This window comes from Helicoverpa armigera, chromosome 15 (genome assembly GCF_030705265.1).
Source record: "Helicoverpa armigera isolate CAAS_96S chromosome 15, ASM3070526v1, whole genome shotgun sequence".
NCBI lineage: Eukaryota > Metazoa > Arthropoda > Insecta > Lepidoptera > Noctuidae > Helicoverpa > Helicoverpa armigera.
The window spans coordinates 25,596-50,712 of NC_087134.1; the positions used below are offsets into that span (position 1 = coordinate 25,596).

General features: G+C 43.1%; 3 protein-coding genes across 6 annotated transcripts; 1 reads left to right on the plus strand and 2 right to left on the minus strand.

Moving 5' to 3' along the window:
* Positions 1-8,525: 8,525 nt before the first annotated feature.
* On the minus strand, positions 8,526-12,806 carry LOC110376303 (uncharacterized). The gene is made up of 2 exons (XM_021334725.3): positions 11,959-12,806; positions 8,526-11,055 (listed from the first exon to the last, which is right to left on the minus strand). The coding sequence occupies exons 1-2, from the start codon at positions 12,244-12,246 to the stop codon at positions 10,813-10,815; spliced, it is 531 nt and encodes a 176-aa protein (XP_021190400.1). The 5' UTR covers positions 12,247-12,806; the 3' UTR covers positions 8,526-10,812.
* Positions 12,807-14,529: 1,723 nt separating this feature from the next.
* Positions 14,530-15,815, plus strand: LOC110376304 (uroporphyrinogen-III synthase). Of its 3 annotated transcripts, none has more exons than XM_021334726.3 (2): positions 14,530-14,689; positions 14,805-15,815. In XM_021334726.3, the coding sequence occupies exon 2, from the start codon at positions 14,840-14,842 to the stop codon at positions 15,626-15,628; it is 789 nt and encodes a 262-aa protein (XP_021190401.2). In that variant the 5' UTR covers positions 14,530-14,689; positions 14,805-14,839; the 3' UTR covers positions 15,629-15,815. The 3 variants fall into 3 exon arrangements, with proteins under 3 accessions (XP_021190401.2, XP_021190402.2, XP_049701167.2); XM_021334727.3 differs by having other exon boundaries at positions 14,553-14,701; XM_049845210.2 differs by having other exon boundaries at positions 14,601-14,736.
* Positions 15,816-17,902: 2,087 nt separating this feature from the next.
* LOC110376299 (uncharacterized) lies at positions 17,903-24,736 on the minus strand. Of its 2 annotated transcripts, none has more exons than XM_049845212.2 (5): positions 24,585-24,736; positions 24,334-24,510; positions 23,348-23,737; positions 21,362-21,493; positions 17,903-18,993 (listed from the first exon to the last, which is right to left on the minus strand). In XM_049845212.2, the coding sequence occupies exons 2-5, from the start codon at positions 24,454-24,456 to the stop codon at positions 18,877-18,879; spliced, it is 762 nt and encodes a 253-aa protein (XP_049701169.2). In that variant the 5' UTR covers positions 24,457-24,510; positions 24,585-24,736; the 3' UTR covers positions 17,903-18,876. The 2 variants fall into 2 exon arrangements, with proteins under 2 accessions (XP_049701169.2, XP_063894279.1); XM_064038209.1 differs by having other exon boundaries at positions 23,348-23,747; positions 24,332-24,510.
* Between the last annotated feature and the right edge of the window lie 381 nt (positions 24,737-25,117).

Consider the following 25,117-nt stretch of genomic DNA (forward strand, 5'->3'; position numbering starts at 1 on the left):
CTACAAGACGGACTAATTATTATTTTTTAGGAAACTAGCCTATTACATCCGGTTAGACTGGAAGCCGACCGCAAGATAGCTGGGAAAAGGCTAATAAGATCATATTGAATTATTTAAATGTAAAAAGTAACGTATGAACGAAATGTGGATCATCCATCATCCTCCGAGCCTTTTCCCAATCATGTTAGGGTCGGCTTCCAGTCTAACCGGATTCAGCTAAGTACCAGTGCTTTACAAGAAGCGACTGCCTATCTAACCTCCTCAACCCAGTTACCACAGGGCCCTCATCGCCCTCAACGGACAAACATTTCAGCAAAGCTGTCATAGTAAATGTTGTTCTACATAAAAAGGCCTATCCAATGATATAAATGACATCGCCATTGGTGGGGTATACCAGGTCCCATATATTTGTACCCATTGTCCTTTGGTACACACCTTTAATTCCGATGACAATACAATATAGTAATATCAATAACATTGTAAATCCAAGATGGCCGCCGGTACAAAATGGCGGATTACATATTTCCCCCCACAACCCCCTCAATATGGGTATCAAATGAAAGGGGCATCACTCTGCTCGGGCCATTTTCTACATGAAAACACTTTTCTTAACATTCGTAAAAATTTCGAGCTCGCTACGATCGCGCTTATTGTATTTATACTACTACTTTTAATATTAAAAGAAGTATACGCTACAATATAATATTTTTTGTGACTTAACCACGACTGAGTGACCCCCCCCCCCTGGCGCCGGAGCTGGATCCGGCCTTGCACCAACTTCCAGACTACGGGCTGCTTTGTGTTTAAGAAAACCCACCAAGCGATTGACTGATTCATTGTTGACTGCCTCGTTGGTCTAGTGGTCGCAAGCGCGACTGCTGTGCTCGAGGTCTCGGGTTCGATACCTGAGTCGGGCCGAAATTGCTTTTGATAGGTATATTATAAATTGCATATCAAATAAATAATCGCCTATCAATAAATACTCATCATTTATATTCTTATTTACATCAAATAACTTACTTCACTACAAATAAACTAAATGTTTAACAAAACTCAAACTGCAGATAATTCGAAATTATACATCAATATGACATTACTTTTTTCCTGATAATGCAATACAGTTAAATTTATTCTTGTACAAAAATACTACATACATAGCATTAAATACTGACTGCACAGCAAATTTGCCATATTTCATAGCAAATATTTAGATTCCATTTATTTAGCAAATTGCTATTTATAAGTTCAATTAAAAAACATTGTATTAAAAATTTAAGCTAGTAATGAAAACGAATGGCTGCAAAACTGACTTAACGTAGTCTTGTCTGCCCTACCCCTAGAGTGCAATTCAAAACCGCGTAGGCGCGGAGGGGCGAGGCGGCCTGCGAGCTGAGGCGCAGGTAGTTTTAAAGCTCGCCGACGCGGCTGAGGCTGGCCGGCTGAGCCGGCCAGTAAGCCGAAGCTGCGGTGGTGAGCGTGAAAACCATCTGCGACGATAAGCTCGCATGGGACCGCCGGAGCCCCGCAGCGCCGGAGCCGTGACAGAAGCCATGCTAGCTGCATGTTGCATGCTTACTTCCATGTTCCATGTTGCAATTTTATATTTTTTTGCTGATCTCATTATGTGGTAAGTAATAAATAATAAGATGACTGTGACAAATAAAATGCTGTTTTATTCAGAAAAACTGCTGTAAATAATATAAAAATAGAAGCTATATTTAAAAGAAAAAGAGTAAACATGTATAATGTGCATTAAGATTATTAGCTGTGCATTGATGAAAAAGCTTTTGCTTAAAAAAAATCGCTGTACGCTGCAAAAATAAATTGTAGTGTGTTTAGTGATATTTTGAGTTGAATGTTTTGCTGTGCAATCAGTAATGTTGATGGGATTTCGGAATCTTATTGCATAGAAAAAGGATATTTTTTGATTTGCGTTTAAATACTACCCCTTTTGATATTATATGGCAGTAACAACAACCTCGCGACCAGTAGCGAGAGCTCCCAAACATTCACAGCGATCAAATAACCTACGGCTCTCGTACTACGGCGTAGCAGTGCGCTACGCGGAGACGTAGCAGTGCGCTACGCGGAGACGTAGCAGCGCTACGCGGAGACGTAGCAGCGCTACGAGGCTCGTGTCTACGGTAGTTTAGTAGTCCATCTCTGTCTCTAGAACATACAGACCTACGGCATCCTTGGCTACCTCTACTGCTAGTACCGACTATAGTGAGGAGCGTCAACAATTCCTCAGCGACAACCATGCATTGTTTAAAACTTCATATAAATCTAAATTTAATGTAGCAAGTGTGTACTCAATGTGGTTGTGCCACACAACTTGTGTGAATCCCGCGCAGACGACGTCCGATACAGCTCAACACAAACAACACAAACCTCACGGACGTCGCAATTCAAAGGTAGTGTTAAATACTCTGCTGCGAAGATGTGGAATAATCTGCCTCCTGCTTCGTCAAACTATGTCCCACCGTACCTTGAAAACACATCAGACTCGAAATGTTTGAACCCAGCAGAAATTGCAGTAGACCTTTGAATCTTGCGTCCATCGGCTCTTTTTTAGGGTTCACCCAAAGGCTAAAACGGGAAACTATTTTTTTCGCTCCTCTGTCCGTCCGTCCGTCCGTCTGTCACCAGGCTTTATCTCATGAACCGTGATAGTTAGAGAGTTGAAATTTTCACAGATGATGTATTTCTGTTGCCGCTATAACAACAAACACATAATAAAAACTAGAATAAAATAAATATTTTGAGAGGCTCCCATACAACAAACGTGATTTTTTGCTAGTTTTTGCTCGATGTCGATGACGGCAACAGCTAGATACGGTTTTGTAAATAATGGTACGGCCGATTTTTTTAACTATTGTGTAATTTAAATTTTATTGTATTGTTGTTTTAATTTGTTATTACTTTTTGTCTGTGTGTGTTTTTAAGTTTTGGTCTTCCGTGTTAGTTTATTTTATTCTCCTTTTTGTCTCTTTCGTGTGCGCGTTAAATTATAAAATGTTGCTCAACTGTCAGGAGCCAGCAGTGCTGTGCTTGCATGCGCAGCGTATACTGAGCTGAGTCTCGCGCAGCGTATACTGAGCTGAGTCTCGCGCAGCGTATACTGAGCTGAGTCTCGCGCAGCGTATACTGAGCTGAGTCTCCTGATACATATCATTGTCTCCTTCTGTTTATTGTCCTGTAAATGTAACGTGTATGTGTAGCAAATAAATGGTTTCAATGGTAACTGTTTATTCTGTACAGCTCAAAGAAAATAAATATAAATGATAGTATAGACTTAGAGCAACGCAAACAATAGTTGGGAACCGCAGCGGCAGTAGCTGCCAGTACAATAGAATTACACGTGTAGCGTCTTCATGTTCTCATCAAATTACTGTTTGTAACTATTAATGCGGTACATCCCCGTGAACCTTACTGGACCGCAATAAGAATCATAATCGTCTGCAGGCGGCCCTGAACAAAGCGGCCGTATTAATTTAGATTCGGTCCCCTCAAACCTCGGCAAACTTGTCGGCAAGTTAAATGGCAGTAGTTTCCATTCGATACGGGTTCATCACAGTATCGAAGTTGTCGCGAGAACTGATTGTCCAATTAAGTGTCGACACTTGCGAGACGTTCACCAAATACTTGGCGCGAGTTGAATGCGCCATCTGTCACGCGCGAGCTGCACGCGAGCTGCACGCCGCGTCACGTGAGCTGCACGTCGCGGCACGCGAGCTGCACGTCGCGGCACGCGAGCTGCACGCGAGCAACAGCCTCGACCGTCAATAGCTACACCGCTACGAGACGGCGACGTAGCGTTTGAGTCAATCACTTGCTACGGCGTAGCACGTACATGCTTACAGGATTACAAGTTAAGGTGAATTGGTTGAAACGTGTGAGACCGGCAGTAGGTCACCTAGGCGCACTTTGTCCCTCTTGAAACTACATTCGATCATCAAACGTCGCCCTCATTCCGCCCCAATTCACATCGAGATGACGACAACAGCTTCGCTCAACTATATACGCACTGCTTGCAGTGAACCGCGGGCGGGAGCAGGCGCGGCCACGAGGTGCTCCGCGTCAGCGTGCTGTCACAATAGTCGCGTGGATTACTGTTTGTTAACTTTCCAAAAAGGAGGAGGTTCTCAATAAATGTCGAGATGTCTTACTTCATATCTATCTTATATATAAAAATGAATTGCTGTTCGTTAGTCTCACTAAAACTCGAGAATGGCTGGACCGATTTGGTTAATTTTGGTTTTAAAATGTTTGTAGAGGTCCAGGGAAGGTTTAAACGATACGAAGTTTGTTGGGTCGACTAGTAATGAATAAATAACAACGGCTTATGTTTATCTTACCACCAGATATAGTAACAAATAGCAGACAAAAATAGTAAATGATCACCAAAATGAAATCAACATTTTAAAGTAAAATTATAAACAAATGTTTTAAATTCTGCTAAGAATAGTTGGTATCCATATTTTGCTCATTTTGGGCCGGACAAAAGACTTAAAAAAAAATTTACTTATGGTTCAGATATGTTACGTTAATGATTCTGGACCACCAGGTTTTTCTTATGCACTACTTAAAATTCTTTCCTGAATAAGTTTATTTTTACTTTTTAAAATTTATGTAAATAAAATATTTAATTTAAATGTTGTTTGGAAGGGTGCAAGGTTGCGAGATGACGGCAGATAGAAGAGTATGGAAGGAGAAAACATGCTGAGCCGAATTGGGATAAGGGCAGGAGGATGATGAGTCACCTCATTTGTCGCTGCAGTAGCGCTACTTCGAGCTATTACGTTTTATTCTGAGTTGATGGGATAGGCATGGGCTCGGGAAACTGCGGCACCCTACACTTGGCCCGACACGCTCTCGGCTGTTTTTTTCCCTATATTTGTTAATAACCTGAAATCGAGTAGTAAAATAGGAACAACAGAAAACATTTACGATTCTAGAACATACAGATACAAAGAGTTAAAGCACGACGCAGAGCCGCAGTAACTACCTCCGCGCCATTACGCTGCCGGGAAAGGTTTATTACCTAATCAAAGAAAACATGCAAAGTTAGAAGCAGGCGCTCCCGTTACGTTGGAGGAACATTCATAAGCGACGCACTAGCGGGCTCCGGCGCAGATTGGATTGTCTCAAGTTTTCTGTTCCACTCAAATCAGTGCGAGCACTGCATGGTGTGTCAGTCCGTCCGGCCGCTCTCTCTCTTCTCCTACGTACATACGGCAGTAGTGCTCACGCGGTGTCCTGCGTGGGCGACGAACGCGACGCGACGCGACGCAACACGACGCGACGTAATGCGACGCGATGCTATACGCGACAAATGTCCTACGTGATTTTGGTAATTAATTCTCAAATCATGGAGAAGTACAGTACAATTTTGCTTGAAAGTTCATATTTAAAATACAGACAGCAACATTCTTTCAAGTTCTTTGTACTAATAAACGATTTCTATAATGTTTATGTTTTATGTCCCACAACAATCTTTATTCACGCACTGCGGCGATCAACGCTTCTGAATAGTTCGTGGTGTCGCATCTGGTCGCCCTCAAAACAAGTGCGCGTTACGTCGCGTCTCGCCACAGACTGTCACATAGGCCGCATGTAGGGCATGCCGTGGAGTTGATCGCGTTCGTCGCGTTCGCAGCGTCGCGTTCGTCGCTCACGCAGGACACCGCGTTAGAGTGACGCGTGCGACGCGGCTCGCACGATGACGTCACGCGCGCGCGCGCGCGTGTGTGTGTGTGTGTGTGTGTGTGTGCCTGACAGGTGTCTCATGCGGAGTAAGACGTGGCTCACAGCTGGAACAAGATATTGTTACATGATCACGGTATTGTGTCACGGTGTGTGTGTGGTAGGTCGTGGTGGCCTAGTGGGTAAAGGACCAACCTCTCAAGTATGAGGGCGCGGGTTCGATCTCAGGTCAGGCAAGTACCAATGCAACTTTTCTAAGTTTGTATGTACTTTCTAAGTATATCTTAGACACCATTGGCTGTGTTTCGGATGGCACGTTAAACTGTAGGTCCCGGCTGTCATTGAACATCCTTGGCAGTCGTTACGGGTAGTCAGAAGCCAGTAAGTCTGACACCAGTCTAACCAAGGGGTATCGGGTTGCCCAGGCAACTGGGTTGAGGAGGTCAGATAGGCAGTCGCTTCTTGTAAAGCACTGGTACTCAGCTGAATCCGGTTAGACAAATCAAATATAAAAAGGGGTAAAGGACAAAATTATTGGCCTCTGTCGCCTGTTGCACGATTTCGTAGCATATGCTACGAGTAAGTGCGAACGCCGTAGTCATAAGCATCCTCGGCAAGATTGAGGGACTTCGCTTAAATTATCTACTGTTTCTGTAAAATCTGAGAAGTGGAACAAAAGTCAACAGCAACTTGAAGCCACAATATTATAACAAAACTGAACAAACTGCGCGCTACGTGTGCGTGTCTTCGTAGCCGTCCGCAGTACGTTATAACAGTACCCTGAGACTCCGTTCCGTGATACGTTAATAATTTTCAACGTGTTAGTTATAATTATTTACCATGAGAAAATGTCCACCGTAAGTACGTGGCTCGGCACGGATAGAGCGTAAGTAGAGGGACGGTAATACCGTAATGTGGTAGCCGCGGCAGTCTATTGGCGGCCTGCCCGACGCGCGCTCCTATGGAAGTGCTCTTGCTGACTAGGACTGAGTCGGTGGCTCACATCATTATTTTACGAAACCGCGACCGGTTTCAAAATCAATAATAATATACACTATACAATAACACATATACAATAAGTCGCGTTATTGCCTCATTTGACGATCAATATAACTTGACTTAAATCGTCAACATTTCAAATAGATGATAAACTGATCTATGCTCACAAGAATTTCACTATACAATTTGAACTTAAAGTAAGTTTAATATTTGAAAATTATCTTAAACGAATATGCGCTACTTGGAACACTCCGAAGGGGGTGGAGTGGGGGTGTGCCACAAACCCATCCACTTTCAAGAAAATGCCTTTATAATATTGGTGAGTGACCGAAGTTGATAATCCTGCGAGCGAGTGCGGCCCCGTGTCCTGCGGCTGAGCGGTCGCCTGGCCGTGCTAACACCGCGGCGATGTCTTACAAGCATGTTTTTATATTTTAACGCAACTGTGTTTTTATTTCGATAAATTAACAGACACTAACGTCATTTGTTTTTAACTCAGAGTTCTCGTTCTCTGTTCCTTGTAGAAATTGTTTGACGTCCGTGTTTTTGAAAATCAACAGTGTCTAATAGATATTGCATCTATACTAATATTATAAAGAGGAAAACTTTGTTCGTTTGGTTGTAATGAATAGGCTCAAAAACTACTGGACAGTTTTTAAAAATTCTTTCACCATTCGAAAGCTACATTATCCACAAGTAACATAGGCTATATTTTATTCCGGTACGGGCAGTAGTTACCACGGGACGCGGGTGAAACCGCGGGAAAACGGCTAGTGTTTGATATAAATAATGGCGTCCAAGACAGATTTCGGAAACTGCGGCTGTTCTCATGTACGGAGATCAGGCAGGTGCACTGACTATTCCTTCACTCTCTGCGCCCGATGGGACGGCAATCCGACACGACCGAAGAGAGATCAGGGGCCCGATTCTCCTAAGTTAATAATGTCAAAATTGAATAGAAATTGAATCGCAATAGCAGTTTTAACCGTATCGGACATTCTGCTACTAATAAAAGACCAATCGTATTCCAATGACATTCGATTGGATTGCGATTGGTCTGCCATTTGGTCTATACGGTAGTTTGCTCTACAACCATATTGCAATTGTAAATAATTTGCAGTCAATATGATTCATTATTGAATCACATGAAAGGACCGAAAACTACGGACACGAACACTACACTGCTATTTGAAAGACGAGCGTCGACTAGTCTTCTCGAATCGGGGAGGACGGGCGAACGAACCGAGCACGCCAACGAGGGGAACGAATAGCTTCGCTGGAATCGTCGGATATTTAGTTAGGTTAGTCGGTAGCTAGCGGTGTGAACCGAAATATGTAAAGAGGTGAAACGATGTTCGCCCGCCTAGCCCGCCCGCCCGCCAGCTGGCGATGTGGCCTGCGCTTTACAATTCAGAACGAACCGTAGTTGTCAATGATTAGGATAGGAACTGGGACAAACCAGCTGACGCCGGTTGATCCTCTCTTCTGACGGCAGGGTGGTGGTAACTCGGTGCAAACCTTTTGTTTTGCGCCTCCAACTACTTGAATATAATGTTCTGCTCTTACACACATCAAAAAAAGTATATAATATAAGCATAAGCTCCTATATTTCTTTAAATTTAACTTTATAAAGAAAAAGTCTATGATGTATACTTTCTTTAAATAAGAATACCCTGTTTGAAATTGAAATGTAAAACTATTGAGCCATTAATCATAATGTAATTGTGATAGAAATTTCATAGAAAGAAAAAGACTGTTTAATTAAACTTAAACAACAATTTATTATTAAAAGGTGTATATTCAATATAAAATAACTCCTCTCCTGGCTCGAACACATGCGAATATCCTCCTGGGCATGCTGAGGACAAGTTATGCAGCATTTCGTGGGGTAACCTATACCATTCATCAATAGCAGCTTCCCTGAGCTCTGGAACTGTCTGGGGACGTGGCTCACGGTTCCATACTGCTCGTTTAAGAGCATCTCATGCGTGCTCTATTGGGCTTAAGTCGGGCGAGCCGGCAGGCCAGTCTAATCGTGTGATATCGTATTCTTGAAGAGCAGCATTGACTCGTTGAGTGCCCATGGTTTACTCGGAATGGTCTGACGATATCATCAATAGCAACTACTTTGTACATGTCTGCTGTCATGAAGCCCCGATACGGGATCAAAGGCGTTCTAGCTCCAATCACAATGCCACCCCAAAAGGATATCGATTTTCCGCCTTGCTGAACTGTTCCAGTGGCAGTTCTTTGTCTTTCACGGTCGCCTGGTCTTGTCCAGACACGGACACGTCGGTTAGCTGGATGAGTGCTGATTCGGGATTCGTCAACGAACAGACAGTTTTGCCAAATGTTTTCGTCCTCACCTTCTTCATTTTGCCGAAGTCTAGCCCACTGCAATCTTCGTTGTTGACGTTGCCGGGAATTGAGCGGAGCTCGCCAAGACCTCCGTGCTCGTTATCCAGCCTGGTGCAAGCAATAGCGAACGGTCTGCGTGCTAACTTCAAGCCCAGAGGCGATCCTGACTTCTGCTTTTATTTTAGTGGCATTGATTGTTAGATCATGGGCTGCCAGCTATCTAATATAGCGCTTTAGGGCAGCTGTCAAAACAGTGGGGCGACCGCTGCAGGGTCGGTCAGCTAAATTCCCCATTCCGTGATACCTCTTTCCTCAAAGTTACTATTCTGGGCCCCGATTCTCCTAAGTTAATAATGTCAAAATCGAATAGAAATCGAATCGCAATATGATCGTAATGGCAGTTTTAACCATATCGGGCATTCTGCTACTAATAAAAGACCAATCGTATTCGATTGACATTTGATTGGTGTGCGATTGGTCTGCTATTTTGAAGATTTTGGTCTATACGGTAGTTTGCTCTACAATCATATTGCAATCGTAAATCATTTACAGACAAAATGATTCATTATTGAATGACAGAAAAGGATAAAAACGTTTATTTCAAAGAAAAAATACCGGAATGCCACATACGCTTCAATCGTAATCGAGTCGGGATTGGATCTCAGTCGAATCGAGTCGAACGTCAATCGAAGGTCGCTTAAGTAAAATTAGGAGAATCGGGCCCCTGGCTCGTAAAACCTCTGATCTTCCTCTTGGCATTTTTTCAATCACAACTTTCCGCGAAAAATATCTTGAATCGTTTATAATTGACAAAATCAGAATTCTGAATGAGCGTAAGTTAGGACTGAAAGCCTTTTTATATGAAAAAACAATTGAACGGGGTCATTGTTTTATGTTCTAATTCTTTATTTTTAAATAAAGAATCTAAATAGAAGAAAAAATCATAATATAATCTACAGGAGATCTACAGTAACAAAAAAGATTTAGTTTTTCGAAGTGATCGCAAACTTTTTTTGATGTGTGTACGAAGAGGAACAATGACATCATATCGACATATATGTTCCGGATGGTGGACTCTTCATACGTAGCATGATCTTTGTCGGATAAGTAGACCACAATATTGAAAGCAACTTTATTAAACATATTGCAAAAAATAGAAACTGTATGTACGAGGAACAGTGACGTCATATCGACAATTCCAGCAGTCAAGCATTCAAAAACGCAGCAGCGCCAAACTTTGCGCATTAGAAAAGTTTGTCGGACTCATCGTAAGAAAGGCACTCACAAAGTCAAAAAAAAATTTGTTCGCCGGCTTGGGGACTATAAGTTAAATTTGCAAAATCAAGGCCCAAGAACCTACTGTGGCTCTTTGTGATCCTCTGTAAAGATTCTGTTTTGGCGTCTGTCTCATCTCGTATTGTACGTAGAGCAGCTATTTGACGAAATGATTTCGATTTTTTATAATGATAGCAACGACAGACGTTTTAGACTGCCTATCTCCCATCACTTCTTACAGGAGTTTGGTGTTTCGGTGGCTTTGTGTAAACGGAGATGCGGCCACAGCTGGCATGTGCTCGCAGCTCGGAGCTGCTGCCTGCAGACAGCTGCGCCTCGGACGACACTCTCCACGACTCTGTAAATTGTCACCCGTGGCGTGACACGGGTATACCTACTCAAACGTAATACTGAAAAACAGCGTAAACAACTCAACACTATAATTATTAAATAATAAACGCGAGGAGGCGTGCGTTACGCGTCGAGCGTGGGATTCCTTAAAAAAGGGAGGTCTTCTTCGAGACCTTTGTCGAAGAAGCAGTTGGAGGGCGGGCCGTTGTGCCCGGCCAGGCAGCGGTGCTGGCGCAGCAGCAGGTACAGCAGCAGGTTGTACTCCGACGTGGCGTTCTGCACCATCTTGAGCGTGACCTCGAGCTGCTCCTGCTGCGCGTCCCACGCGCGCAGCCGCTCCACGCTGGCGCCCAGGTACTGGTTCAGCTGCACACACAGACACGCCGCTCACTCGAGCACGCCGCACATTCCATCCACATCACCCGACTCTTTACTATATTACGCTTCAATGTATTGCGTACTGTTTCAAGAGGTTTAATCTGCCTCGTTACGAAATTTGCAAGTATAAGGTACACGAAAACAACGTATATTTACATTTGCTCTAATAAGTAAAAAAAAATACTGAAGATGACTTGTTATTTCCCGATAAACAACAAAAACCACTGAGTCCACAACACGTCCATTCGGTTTCTATCAAAAATATAGTCTATACTCATCATATTATAGAGAGGAAAACTTTGTTTATTTGTTTGGTTGTAATGGATAAACTCAAAAACTACTGGACCGATTTTAAATATTCTTTCACCATTAGAAAGCTATGGTATCTGCGAGTAACATAGGCTATATTTTATCCCGGTGCGGGCAGTAGCTCACACGGGACGCGGGTGAAACCGCGGGAAAAAGGCTAGTTATTAATAAGGCAGGTTTATTTATGTACCTTGTACCTTCCTACTTGTTATTTAGGGCCTATGCACACCACGTTTTTTAAACGTTTGTAGCGATACAGACGCGATACGCACGCAAGACAGACGCAGCCTGTAGACCTTTGCACACCTGTATACATACAGACGCGCGTGTGTAGCGATACAGACGCGATGCAAACGCACGTTTGTTTCGGTACAGACGCGCCGGTGACGCGCATTTGCATCGATACAAAGGACAACACTGCTCTGCAGGATAAAAACGCGCCGGCAAGAACGTGGTGTGCATAGTCCCTTAGACCCAGCAAAGTCGAGACGTACTTCGCTACTTTAAAACACGTGGTGATGAATACAGAATAGCGGCGTTTACTTGAGATGGAATGCGAATAAGTGAACGACACAAACGCACCTTTACAATTCTTCTTTCCATCAGCTTTCTCTGTATCCACTCGCAAAGATATGTTAACAATCCTAGTATGAGTAAGGTCACTGTGACGAACAGGTCAAGCGGTGGCAAGTGAACGAACGCCAGATCGAACCAGCCGAAGGCGCCGGTGGGAGTCTCGGGCTGCTCGGCGCCGGCCAGCGGGTCCTCCACGCCCGCGTACAGGTCGGGCACGTAGTACTGCGCGGGCAGCAGCAGGAGCGCCACCACCGCCGTCACCACCAGCCCGCTCGAACAACCATTTAGCGCCATTGGTAACCCACATCCGTCCACCTCGATAACAAAAGATCACTGCACACTACGATCAACATAAAATTGCCCGTTCATTTGTGTGTTGTGTATACTAATTTTAATATTTTATTTACAGTCCTGTTATTATGAGTTTATGACACCTCCAAATTTTTCTTCAGGATTTAACAGACATCCGTTTGTTAAACACCCGTAAAGAAGTTACGAAACGTGTTTCTTTTATAGAAAAGAAGAAATACCCCATAATGATACACACATTGACATTATGTCACGTATTTATTGAAAATAATCAGAATTTCACGAAAACATAATCGTTCAACGTAAGTCAAAGCAGTATTTCCAGCCGTCCAGATGTTTTGAAAATATTAACCGCTATAGTTGTTGACCGTTACAATAAGTTATATTATCTGTTTGTCCGAAGCAGTCACAAAACGCAACAATCAATGTTGTCAATTGATATAATTTGTCTTTCACATTTTACAACGAAACTAACGTTCCAGGGACGCATTTTTGCAGTACCTATAGCATGTACTACACTACACACTACCAACGGCTACGACCAACGGAGAAAGACATGTCTTCCGCGTAGGACCCCGCTGCCCCGCACCCTGTTCAAATATAGCCTACGTTCTCGGGGAATAGTGTAGCTTCCTAAAAGTGAAAGTAGTAGTTGTGAAAGTAGTACTAGCTTTTAGGGTACAAAAATAATAGTTGACTGACCTGAAGTTGACTGTACCATTAATTTGAGCTTTTTCTTGGATTCACTGCCCCCACTCCAAAATTCTTAAGCCTCATCCAGACTCACGCCGAGAACACCCGAGCAGCGTGAATGTGATCCATTGCTCGACCGTCTCGTTCTCGGTTCGGTGGCGGTATTTTGACCCGAATCAAAGGATGTTTCGGGCGATAAAAGAGAAGAGAATCATTTTCCCGTTCGGTCTCAGATCAACGCATGTCTGACTACCGGCAGGTGGTGTGTTCATGTGTATTATCTGTGGCTACGTACGTTACGATTTCCGTGCAGCTCCCGGTTTCGAATAGGGCTGACCCATATCATCCCGTGGGTGTCATAAGAGGTGACTAAGGGAAAAAACTATAACCCCGTGCATAATATTCAGCGCCATGGGTCCACCCTCAGGCGGAGGGAAAACCACCAACAAAAGCATTCCCAAGGGTTGACGTCAGGCAGGCGGCCGGTCATAAAAATATAGCCAAATCTCTATTAAATTAATTAATGTCCAGTATAATAGATGTGAGTGATAGGGCTAGGGCCTACCCCCCAGGCGACGCGCAGGGGCAGCACCCGGCCCCTGTGGGAAGTGGACAAGGGTTTTTGCACTAACCCGGGCGAACTGAGCAGGGCAATGAGCCCGGGAAGTAAGATTGAGGTGTGTAAGTTGGAATGTTGGAACGATGCGATGTCTGGAAGAGCCAGAGAGTTAGCGGATGTGTTTAAGAGAAGACGAATAAATGTAGCATGTTCGCAAGAAACGAAATGGAAAGTTACGAAAGCTAGAGAAATTGGTGAAGGATACAAGTTTTATTATTGTGGAAGTGATGGGAAAAGGAATGGTGTAGGAGTTGTTTTAGATAAGAGATTATTACTAACTCTATAACTGAATGTGTAAGCTACCTCGTGTTTGGGCTTGTGTTATTTGTATTGATGAGACCTTTGCACTAATGCGGATAGTGACAGCTATCTTTAACTCTGAAAAAACAAAAATTAAAAAACTTTTTACAAAAAAATAAAACCGACTTCCAAAAACAGCAAAAAAAGCAATTAGTAATTTTAGGTACATAGGCCTCAAAATTGGTGGCGAAATAAACTTGGGCACACCCATCCAAAAACAAGCATGTCATGCTTGTTTTTGTTTTTGAATGTTAACGAAATTTAGTATTTTTGAAGCTTTTAATACAACTTGGTCGATATGTTCGACAAACCCTAGTCTTTTGTCGAATTGTTCCACTATAATTAATGTAATGTACAAATTAATAAATACCTTGTATTGCTTTCCTAATATCTTATATCCTTAATAACGCTACATAACGCCCCATAACGTTACATTTACCCGGTCTTAACGTGTCTTCTGAATCACGGAGAAGCTCAAGATATTTTTTGTAACCTTAAGCTACCCATCATCCTATGCGTCAGTTAAAACTTCAATGTCCATCTGTGTTTAATAATATTAGCGGATTTGTCTCACATAGCTTAATCTTATAGTCACCCTATTAGAAAGGGACAGACAGGTGCTCGGTCCTGTTTGTACATTACGTCTATGGGAGGCGCTATCAAGAAAAAACATCCGCCGTCAAACAGGTAGTCGCTGACAGCCGTCAACGTCAAACAAATTGTGATCAACCGTAAACAAAACAAACAAGTATTTGTCATTCCTGTTCAGTTCAGCCTAGTTGTGTAATAAACGGAAAACTTTTTAGGAGCGAAACGGTATATACCTAGGTTACAAGTTTATTTTTGTTTTATGCTTCGTTGAAGTGAGTAGGTACCTGTAAATGAAGATGTCTTGGTCTTGGTTGCTTATGAGGTGTACACTTCATTCCAGGGACAACTGTCATGTGGAGGTGAACAACAAACTTAATGAAATCAAGTTTGCGTGTACCTAGCTATAACGATAGAAGAATGAAAAAAGTAGTGCTATTCAAAAGCCAGTCGGAAGATTACGAGCAAGCTTTTGTGAAGTATAAGTACAGCACGGTGTTCGTGGAGCCGCTGCAGTTCGAGCTGGTGCGCAGCGACGAGCTGGCGGCCAGCCTGCTGCGCGACTACGCGGGGCTCGTGCTGACCAGCCCGCGCGCCGTCGACGCCGTGGCCAAGTGCTGGGACCCCGCCAGGTTCGTCATATGGAACTCCAGGAGAGTCTACACTGTAGGTGACGCTAGCTGTCATAAAATCAAACTACTTCTTGGGTTAGATGCTCGAGGTATGTCATCAGGAAATGCTGAAAACTTAGCAAAAATTATTGTCAGGGAAAATCCAGCAAATTGCAAGTTTTTATTTCCATGTGGTAACTTAAGATCAGAGACTCTACCAACAATTTTGGAGTCTTCACATATCCCAGTAGATGCATTAATGGTGTATGAAACCAAAGAAAATGTAAATTTAAAAGAAGATCTTATGAAAGTGAATGACTTGCACAAACCCTGTTGCATGGTTTTCTTCAGTCCGTCGGGATGTGAGTATGTACTCAGGCAATTGCAGACAGTTAGCAACAGCCTCACAGAACTGCCACATTTTGCTATTGGCAACTCTACAGCATACAAGATTGAGAACCTTGGCATTGAAGTGGCTGGGGTGGCAGCTAAACCCAAGGCAGACAGCCTGGTGGAGTCCATACACAAGTACTTTACAAGTGTGCAGACAAGCTAACACCATGCACTGTGCTTTTACTAAATAATCATCAATCAGAAGACAGTAAAAAAACAATTGTGTCAATCAGTATAGGGTTAAAAAGGATTTAGACATAGCAGGTTCCTGCATTTTGTCTATTATATAATAAGATATGGTGGGTTGTGTACAAATATTTAATAATATGTTAATACAAAGTGCAAATTGAGGTTCATTTTATTTATTCCTTATCTATTACTATTACTTAATTATAAACTTTCAGAGGATCCTAAACAAGAGATAAATTGTATTATTTTACGACCATAAAATTTAAAATCGTTTATTCAATCTTGGCTGCAAAACAGCACTTTTCGAACGTCAGAAATTTACTAAAGACAGCCCCCAAAACGCCCACCCTTCACCACTTTCTATGTGTTTTTGCTGGGAAGTGGCGCAACAAATTGTTTTTGTGAATCATGACATGAGTCTGTTGTGTTGAGTTGCCCAGGTAACCGGGTTGAGGAGGTCAGATAGGCAGTTGCTCCTTGTAAAACGCCGGTACTCAGATGAATCGGTTAGACTGGAAGCCAACCCCAATATAATTTCCGTTCCTAAAAGGATTCTATGACTTGGAAAAACCACAACGCTGTATTCCGTAAACCAGGATAGCTTTTCACCGAGGCTGCAGAAACGAGCAGCTGATCGAGCGGTCGAGCGGAGGAGCCGCGGGGACGGAAGCGGGCGGGCATTCGGCGGTGACAGCGGCGATGGCGACATACTTAACTGCTGACGCGAAACTTGCACCCGATACATCGGGGCACGCTCCGCGCCGCATGTTCACGTTACACGATGAATCCACAGGTGACCTAGTTACCGTTACCGATTTACGCAGACGTTGACTTCGCTGCGCTAACTGGCGACGGTATTTTGGGATGCATACAGCTGCTTCTGCACATCCGCTAAGCTAGCCTTAAGAAAGACTATGTCTTTCAGCAGCCACGTAACGTCGACGTGGTCGAATGTGACGGGAGGGAACTAAGTGTGCCTTCACATTACGTCGCAAGCAGTGCAGCAGCAGCGCGGCAGCCGCGCGACAGTTGCGGATGCCTTCTCATTACAAACACAGTCGCGCGACTTAGGGTGGCCAAAGGCCCGATTCTCCTAATTTTACTTAAGCGACATACGATTCACATTCGACTGAGATCCAGTCTCGACTCAATTACGATTGAAGCGTATGTGACATTCTGCAATATTTTTCTTTGAAATAAACGTTTTTATCCTTTTATTTACAAATAACTTTTTACAATATCTTATCTTAATAATAAATATATATACAACATAAAACTAACTTATATACACTAAAAACAAAAAATAAATATAAATGGCCATTTATATTAAAAAAGAAAAAAAAATAAGTACATATAGCTTTTCTGGATAAATGGGCAATCCAAACTTTTATACTTTTCTATCATTCAATAATGAATCATTTACGATTGCAATACGATTGTAGAGCAAACTACCGTATAGACCAAAATAGCAGACCAATCGAATGTCGTTGGAATACGATTGGTCTTATATTAGTAGCAGAATGCCCGATATGGTTAAAACTGCTATTGCGATCATATTGCGATTCAATTTCTATTCGAGTTTGACATTATTAACTTAGGGGAATCGGGCCCCGCAAGGGACTCCAAAGGGGAAACATCACTGTTGCTGCGAGCTTTCATCTTAATATAATATAACATTACAGATTCGAACATTCGAAGACAATAGAGCGTCAAATTGAGCACTTTTAAGGCCTCTGCCTCGAATTTTGCGGGCAGCGGAGGCGGCGCGGGCGGTCACCGTTTGACTGGAGCTCACCGCTCGTTGCCCGCTCCCGCGCCGCTGTATTCGAGGCCCGGTCCATTTGATTATACGCTTAACATCCTGCCGCTCCCGCGCCGAAAATTCGAGGCAGAGGCCTAAGGCGGGTCTATGCTAGACGAACCGAGCACGAGCAAAGCACAAGCGGAGCCGTGCTCGGCTCTCCTAGCGTAGACGCAGCTTTATATATAGGTATTCGCTCATTGTGAAAACGTACTCGTGCAACACCAACACTGGCTCGAAGTCGACTGACAGCACGAGGCTGCCGCGCTGCCGTCTAGTATGGACAATCACGTCTCGCGGCTGTCACGCTGCTGCCGCACTACTTGCGACGTAATGTGAAGGCACGCGTACACAGGTCCTTCGCCACAAACGTCGGCACGTCGCCGTCGTCAGGGTCGGTCTTTAAATAGCGTGATGATGACTTAGGAAAAATGAAACAATTGTAAATATTTGTATAAAACCATATAATTATTATCATTAAAAATGTTAAAGTAAAAATGACTCGTACATTATTTGATCGACATCATACATTAGATACACAATGAACGTCTGCTATATGTGACATGTTCTTTGAAACAAGCACAGGAGTAGCCAGACGAGGTGACAGACAGATGAAGCGGTTACGTCGAGTTACGTGGTCGCTGCGGGCCGGACCGCCCGACACTTACATGTGATATGTATAAGACATACAAAGGAATATTAATCGAAAATTGTAACAGAGGTGCGAGTCGCCGAGGAACACTCTGTAAGCTCGTGGGGAGACCACACATCGGACAGTATAAAATTAGTTCCTATTAACAACTGGTATCATTTATTACATGTCGAATTATTTCTTAACACTAAATATAATGTACGCTCACTATTGTACGAACAATAAGTAGATAATTTATATATATTTCATACATCATGCAAACAATTTGATTCAATACAAGCTTACGAGGAAAGAAAGTTCGCATACACAACGTTCGCGTCGTCTATACAACAATTTTATTATGTGACTATTAACGTAATAAATACTTCACTTACATTAAAACATTATCCGTCGCATACATTTCGTGTACTATAGTTAAATTACAGAGACATTTGAATATTCTCATAGATGTCGTATATGGCGTATATGATAATTCCGTTAACAATACGCAGTGGACGAAGAGAAAACCGGGACTCGACACGAACGCGCTCGACCGACACGGCATCGGTACACAACACGACTAGATCCACTAGAAAGATTTGTGCAAGAACTAACCGAGGAACCGCCGTCGCTCGACAAATTCACAAACGATCCATCGCTAAACCTAAAACGGACTAGAATAAAAATCAGACTTGAAGAAATAATAAAGAGACGGTGCCGGCGCTGGACGCGGGCCGACGTACAAAACTATAAAACGGGCCGCCTAGAAGTGAGTGGCGGGCGGCCTTCACTATAAGGGGTCGTCGGAGACGGGCGCGGGCGCGGCCGGCACGGCGCGGTACTGGCCGCGCCGCGCGCCGCCCAGCACCATGCCCGCCGCCGCGCACGCGCCGCCCAGCCCCAGCGTCTGCAACGCGACACATGCCATACTCACAACTATGCTTGCCACTCATAAACATCTTAATAAAAAAAACTATACTTCTAAAAAAACTTATTACAAAAAAATAAAACAGACTCCCAAAAACACTGAAAAGCAAAACAAAACTATTCCTAGGTGCATCGGCCTTGAAGACAGTGTCTAATGCATGTACCTAAGTTTATTTCGCCACCGCTTACGATATTTGTTGTAAAAAAGTATAGTTGTCAGTTCTCATCAATACGATTAATATAAGCCCAAACACGAGGTACTTCACATATTCACATATTCGACCTTCTCTGGTCTCCATCATCAGGTCAGCTCCTAACCTTCACCATTGCATAGTGTTATCAGACCTTAGTGTCAAGTTTTTACCCTGTGCGTATGCCTACAATTTTCGAAAGTTGACTTCGATTTCTCAGGGTTTCCATCATCAGATCCTGACCTGATGGTTATGGAAGGTAAACCCTATGGAACAAAAAAAAATTGGAAATAGGTCCAGGCGTTTTCGAGTAATCGGTGAATATACCTACATTAAAGAAAAAGATCCTGACGAATTGAGAACCTCCTCCTTTTTGGGAAGTCGGACACTTAAAAATGTGGTGGCGAAATAAACATAGCTGCATCCATTGTTTATTAGATCTAAATAACCAGACAAAAATGGGCCAGGTAGGAAACTGTAGTTTCCCGATTATCGTTCACTGTATATTCATACACCATTCCAAAAAACAGCGACATCTGTCGTGAAATGTGGTCACTAATTTGTAAATACTAGATGGGTTATGGGTGTTTTGTTTTCGGTGGTCATTTTGGATTGCGCGAACCGATGTCAATGGTTCGTTCTTCATTTGAAAGAAGATACATTCAGAATTGTACAAAATGTAAAGTTGAAAAAAAAAAGCTTGCAAATACGGTTAAGGTACACAAAACTGCGATGCGATGCATTTTGTTCGGCAGCCTATTGTATTGGTCGTGTTTTTAGGAATTGTAAGATGGATCGCAGAAAGTTTATTACACTGCTGTTATTGTTAAATAGATATAAAAGAAAAGGAAGATTCTGGGTTCATCCATTTATTACGATTATCTGATGGGAACTATTTTACTCGAAAGTACTATGGGTTGAGAACGAAGACAGTTTATTACTAACTTTTGCCCGCGACTTCGTTCGCGTGGAATAGGGACTTCCAACAGATTTTTGGTTTGAGAAATATATGACACTATATTTCTGGAATAAATTTTATTTTTGTATTTTTTTTTGTAATAAAATCTATCCTATGTCCTTAATCAAGTACCAACCTATGTATGTACCAAATTTCACACAAATCGGTTCAGTAGTTTAGGCGTGAAGAAAAGAAAGACAGACAGAGTTGCTTTCACATTTATAATATTATTTAGGATAGTTAGGATTAGGATTTTAGAATGAGAAAATCTTCATGAAAAGATTCTTGTTAAAGCCAAATAAAATTAATTAAATCATTGAAAACTGTTATAAATATTTTTCCCCATTTTGTACAATGGTGTACAAAGAGCGGGCTGGGGCTCCATGCATTTGGAGCCAAATAAAATTAATTAAATCATTGAAAACTGTTATAAATATTTTTCCCCATTTTGTACAATGGTGTACAAAGAGCGGGCTGGGGCTCCATACATTTGGAAACATCTCCTTTGAGACTTTTATTTGAGAGATGAGACACAATGAACACTAGTACAAGTTGACGCATGGTTCTTTCAATGCAGTTTTCAGAAGAATAAGGCCCTCCGCACATGGAACTACTCAAATATGACGGAATTAATCAGTAATTAGAATTACAAACTAGTTATAAACTGTATTTCGCACACGACGCTACTCACATGTCAAGGTTTCAGTCACTCCTGTTATTTCTACTACCAAATAAACACGTGTGAAAAACCTAGCAAGGGGAAATATTGGAAGCAATAAAAATGACGAGTGGATCGAGCGAAGATGACGATGTCATTATACTATATTTTGGATTCACCCATATATCCAAAATAATGTGAACTGCAGATTGTCAGTTGCAGCACGAGAGCTGCGTGAAACAGATCGTTCATTTTTCACATCAAAACACAGTAAACTCGGGTAACCTAGTAGCTCGGCGACCGGCACGTCGCGTCGAGCGCGATCAGTCGCCAACGCGTTACTAACTGGTTAGTGACTAGTCGCGTCGTGTGCGACCCTGTATGGCAATGTATGGGCGGTGACGCTCAAAAAACTCGTTAGTAATGTGAGTTTGTGATTAGTTCCTTTTCAGTAGCTCCATGTGCGGAGGGCCTAAGTTTGAGAGGTTTAGTTTGACGTGCTGATATTGTTGCGGACAAAGTGATATCGTGCGGTACTCACGGCGGCGGAGCAGAGCAGATGCGCGAGGTGCGCGGGCGCCCAGCGGTACTCGGGCGCGGCCAGCACGGCGTGCAGCGTGAGCGCGCCGCCCGCCGCCAGCGACGCCGCGCTCCACGCGCTCGTCCACGCGCCCTGCACACCCAGCGAGTTCTATCATGGCGCATTTCTATATTATGACGCATCGACATTCGACAAAGCAAACAGAGGGCCCGATTCTAAAAAGTTAATAATGTCAAAATCTAATAGAAATTGGTTCGCAATATGATCGCAATAGCAGTTTTAACCATATCGGGCATTCTGCTACTAATATAAGACCAATCGTATTCCAACGACATTCGATTGGTTTGCGATTGGTCTGCTATTTTGGTGATTTTGGCCTATAAAGTAGTTTCCTCTACAATCATATTGCAATCGTAAATCATTTGCAGATAAAATGATTCATTATTGAATGACAGAAAAGGATAAAACGTTTATTTCAAAGAAAAAATAACGGAATGCCACATACGCTTCAATCGTAATTGAGTCGGAATTGGATCTCAGTGGAATGTGAATCGAATGTCGCTTCAGTAAAATTAGGAGAATCGGGCCCCTGTTGTCCAAGTCGTTGGATTTTAAACTCGATTTTCTTGGTAATATAAAAAAGAAACAACAAAACTAGCAGAGCTATTGTATGAACAGTCAACTCCGATCGAATTCGACAACACGCGAACCATAAATTACCATAGTCTTTGACCAGAACGGACCTTTGCAGCATAAGTAAAATGTACTCATCAAATATCTTGATCCAATATGCATACTGGGAACATTGGATTTGATCAATGCTCATGACGCTCGATTCAAAATATCTGCCAGACATACGTAGTTATAGAAGTAACTATTATAGTAATCTGTGGTTATCTATAGCCAAAGCCCGAAGTTGGGCTACACGTAATTCTAGGCCAAATGCGGCTAAGCTTAGTTTGTATGTTATGATCTTCGTTTAGAACTAGGTGTCGGTGCACACCCGTTACTAGAGTTAGGTCTCCTAATCTTATTTAGCACAGTGGAATCTACCGCAATGGGCACAGTGGGCGTGTCCACAACCTTGATGAACTCGTGACGTCACTCTATTTAGTTCGTTCTCTATTTATTAACTTCCCATACTCTATTTATACTCCCTTATACAAGTACCTACCTATAATCCCCCTGTGAACATGAGGAATCATGTACTCATGTGAACATGAGGAATCATGAAAATGTCATGTTAAGCATCATTGTTTATCTTTCAATTGCAGCTTTCAGATCAGAGAGAATTAGTTCGAAAACCCAAGAGAATCTCAAAACACATCCTTAATTGAACTGAAAACTGTGATGTATGTAAATACATATTTGAAATAAGTTGGTAGGGGTCAAATAAATGTGAGTTAGAAGATTGTCATATGCTGTGCTGTCGAAACGTCTGCTGTTGTATTTCGCTCCTAGTTGCCAAGATACCTGGGGCTCGACTCTGCTAATTTTACTTAAGCGACATACGATTGATATGTAACTGTCTGATATTGTTTAACTGTTAATAACTGATCCAATCACGACTCAATTACGGTTGCAGCATATGTGGCATTCTGCTACATTTTCTTTTAAATAAACGTTTCTGTGTCTGATTTCAAAAAATCATGCATAAAAAAACTTCAATAAGTTAAAAACAAACACAAGTAACTAAATTCTCTTTTTGTCTGCTATTATCGTTGATTGCTAGTGAAATATTGTATTTCAAACCCTATTTCTTTCGTAGGTATTTGTGCGGAATTAGTGGCTTGGCGATTAGGGCAGGTTCAAGTGGTTGCTCTGGAGTATAAAAGGTTAAATTCTGCCTAATAGCATCAACCCTTTAGCCTAACATATAACTTGTGCCTATTTTATATTAAAAAAGGGAATGTACACCCAACCATGACGGAGTTCTTAACTAGCAGGAGACGCATTGACATTGTCAATGGATGCAGTATTAGTCACCAGCTTGTTCCAGTCGAGCGGCAGCAGCGCGGCGAGGCGCGTGACGTGCAGCACGAGCAGCGCCGAGTGCAGCAGCAGCGAGGACAGCGCCGCCAGCAGCAGCAGGCGCACGCGCGGCGCCAGCGGCACGCGGCCCACGCGCAGCCCCACGCCCGCCCACACGCACGCGCACGCGCCCAGCGAGCACAGCACCAGCAGCAGCGACGCCGCGCCGCGCGCCGTCAGCAGGTGGCGCAGGCGGCAGTACAGCGGCGCGAGCGCGCGCGGGCGCGGCGGCGGCGCGCGCCGGTACTGCGCGTGCGAGTCCCAGCTGCGCTCTGTCAGCTCCGTGCCGGCCGGCGAGCGCCCGCCCGCGCCCGCACCGCACCCGCTGCCCGCTATCTCGAAGTCCTGATCCCACACCCGTATTACACGTTTAGTATCGGTCGACTCCACTACACCTCTGTAGCGGTGCTTCAGCACACCGACAGAGTAAATCCCCTTCTACAAGGAGAGACTGCCTGTCTGACCTCCTCAACCCAGTTACCCGGGATACTCAATACCCCATCATAGAGAAAGACTGGTTGTCAGACCTGACTACGCGTAATGACTGCCACGGATGTCTAAATGATAACCGGAAGCTTCACTTTAACGTGCTTAGTAATATAAATATTTTATCGTGATTAGTGTAGCTTTCCAAAAGTGACAGAATTTTTTAAATTGGTTCATTAGTTTCAGAGCCTTATTGGCCACTGGGCATTGAAACAGCATAACTGCTCACATTACAGCAAATATATATATAGTTTAAGATAAATAAAGATAGTAAAGATATCCTGTAAAGATAGTTTAAGATGTTTTTAAATAAATAAATACTCCCTCAGCCAGTACTATCCCAGTTTACCCATCCATATTAAATGTAAACAGTATGATGAACCCCACACGAGTAGTGTTGTGCGACGGCGACCGCGGATCGATGTACGAGCACTGAGACAGAGCTCAGCGAGTACCTGCACGTCTTCGCCGCGGCAGCTGGTCGGCTCCAGCTCTCTAATCTCGTCCAGCAGCAGCTCCACTTCGTCGGTCGAGTACAGTTCGCTCACTGACACGTAGCGCGCCGGCGCCGCTTGCATATCACCCGCCGACTCGCCTACCGCCGAGCGCCTTTGCCCCGGCACCTCCTGTCACTACAATCCAAGGTCACATTAACCCACCTAGCCCCTACACTCTCGATACACAACCAATGTCTTTCAACACAAACCTTTTCCACGAGATGTCATTGAGAGTCCGTGCCCTTGGTGACCACATACTCCGAAGCCGTTGTAATACTTGTAATTGTACAAAACGTTGACCTAATAAACAAAATTCAATGACGCTCTATGACCCGCCATGTTTGTTATCATCATATTTTTTCATTGTATGATTTTTTTTTTTAAGTTGGCTAGTCGCTATATGCGCATTGCCACCGACAAAAACGGGGAAACTTGGTAGGAATGAAATAAAATTTAGGTAACGGAATTTGGATAGGTATTGGATAGGATTATTCGAAAACTACAGGATATTAACCACTTTAAATACGTATGTTATTCAGAGAGATAAAAGCTACTAAATACATATATATATTGGGATCATTAGTTGCTAGCAAGACAGGGATAGAGGTAGGAAAAGGAATCTTATAGGATAAAAGACTTGATAGAAAAGGTTCGTGATCGAGAAGAGGACAGGAAAAAAACATGTGGTTTAAATCGCCAATCTCACCACATTCGCAAAGGGCACTATCAACGATCTGCAGTC

Excerpts from the sequence above, each read along its gene's own strand:
- LOC110376299 (XM_064038209.1), bottom strand. The coding sequence starts at position 24,456 with ATGCAAGCGGCGCCGGCGCGCTACGTGTCAGTGAGCGAACTGTACTCG. Across the intron at positions 23,748-24,331 it reads CGCGGCGAAGACGTGCAGGT|GTGGGATCAGGACTTCGAGA; the intron begins ACTCGCTGAGCT and ends TGTAATACGGGT. Across the intron at positions 21,494-23,347 it reads CGCTCGACTGGAACAAGCTG|GGCGCGTGGACGAGCGCGTG; the intron begins GTGACTAATACT and ends CTGGGTGTGCAG.
- LOC110376303 (XM_021334725.3), bottom strand. The coding sequence starts at position 12,246 with ATGGCGCTAAATGGTTGTTCGAGCGGGCTGGTGGTGACGGCGGTGGTG. Across the intron at positions 11,056-11,958 it reads TGGAAAGAAGAATTGTAAAG|CTGAACCAGTACCTGGGCGC; the intron begins GTGCGTTTGTGT and ends CTGTGTGTGCAG.
- LOC110376304 (XM_021334726.3), top strand. The coding sequence starts at position 14,840 with ATGAAATCAAGTTTGCGTGTACCTAGCTATAACGATAGAAGAATGAAA.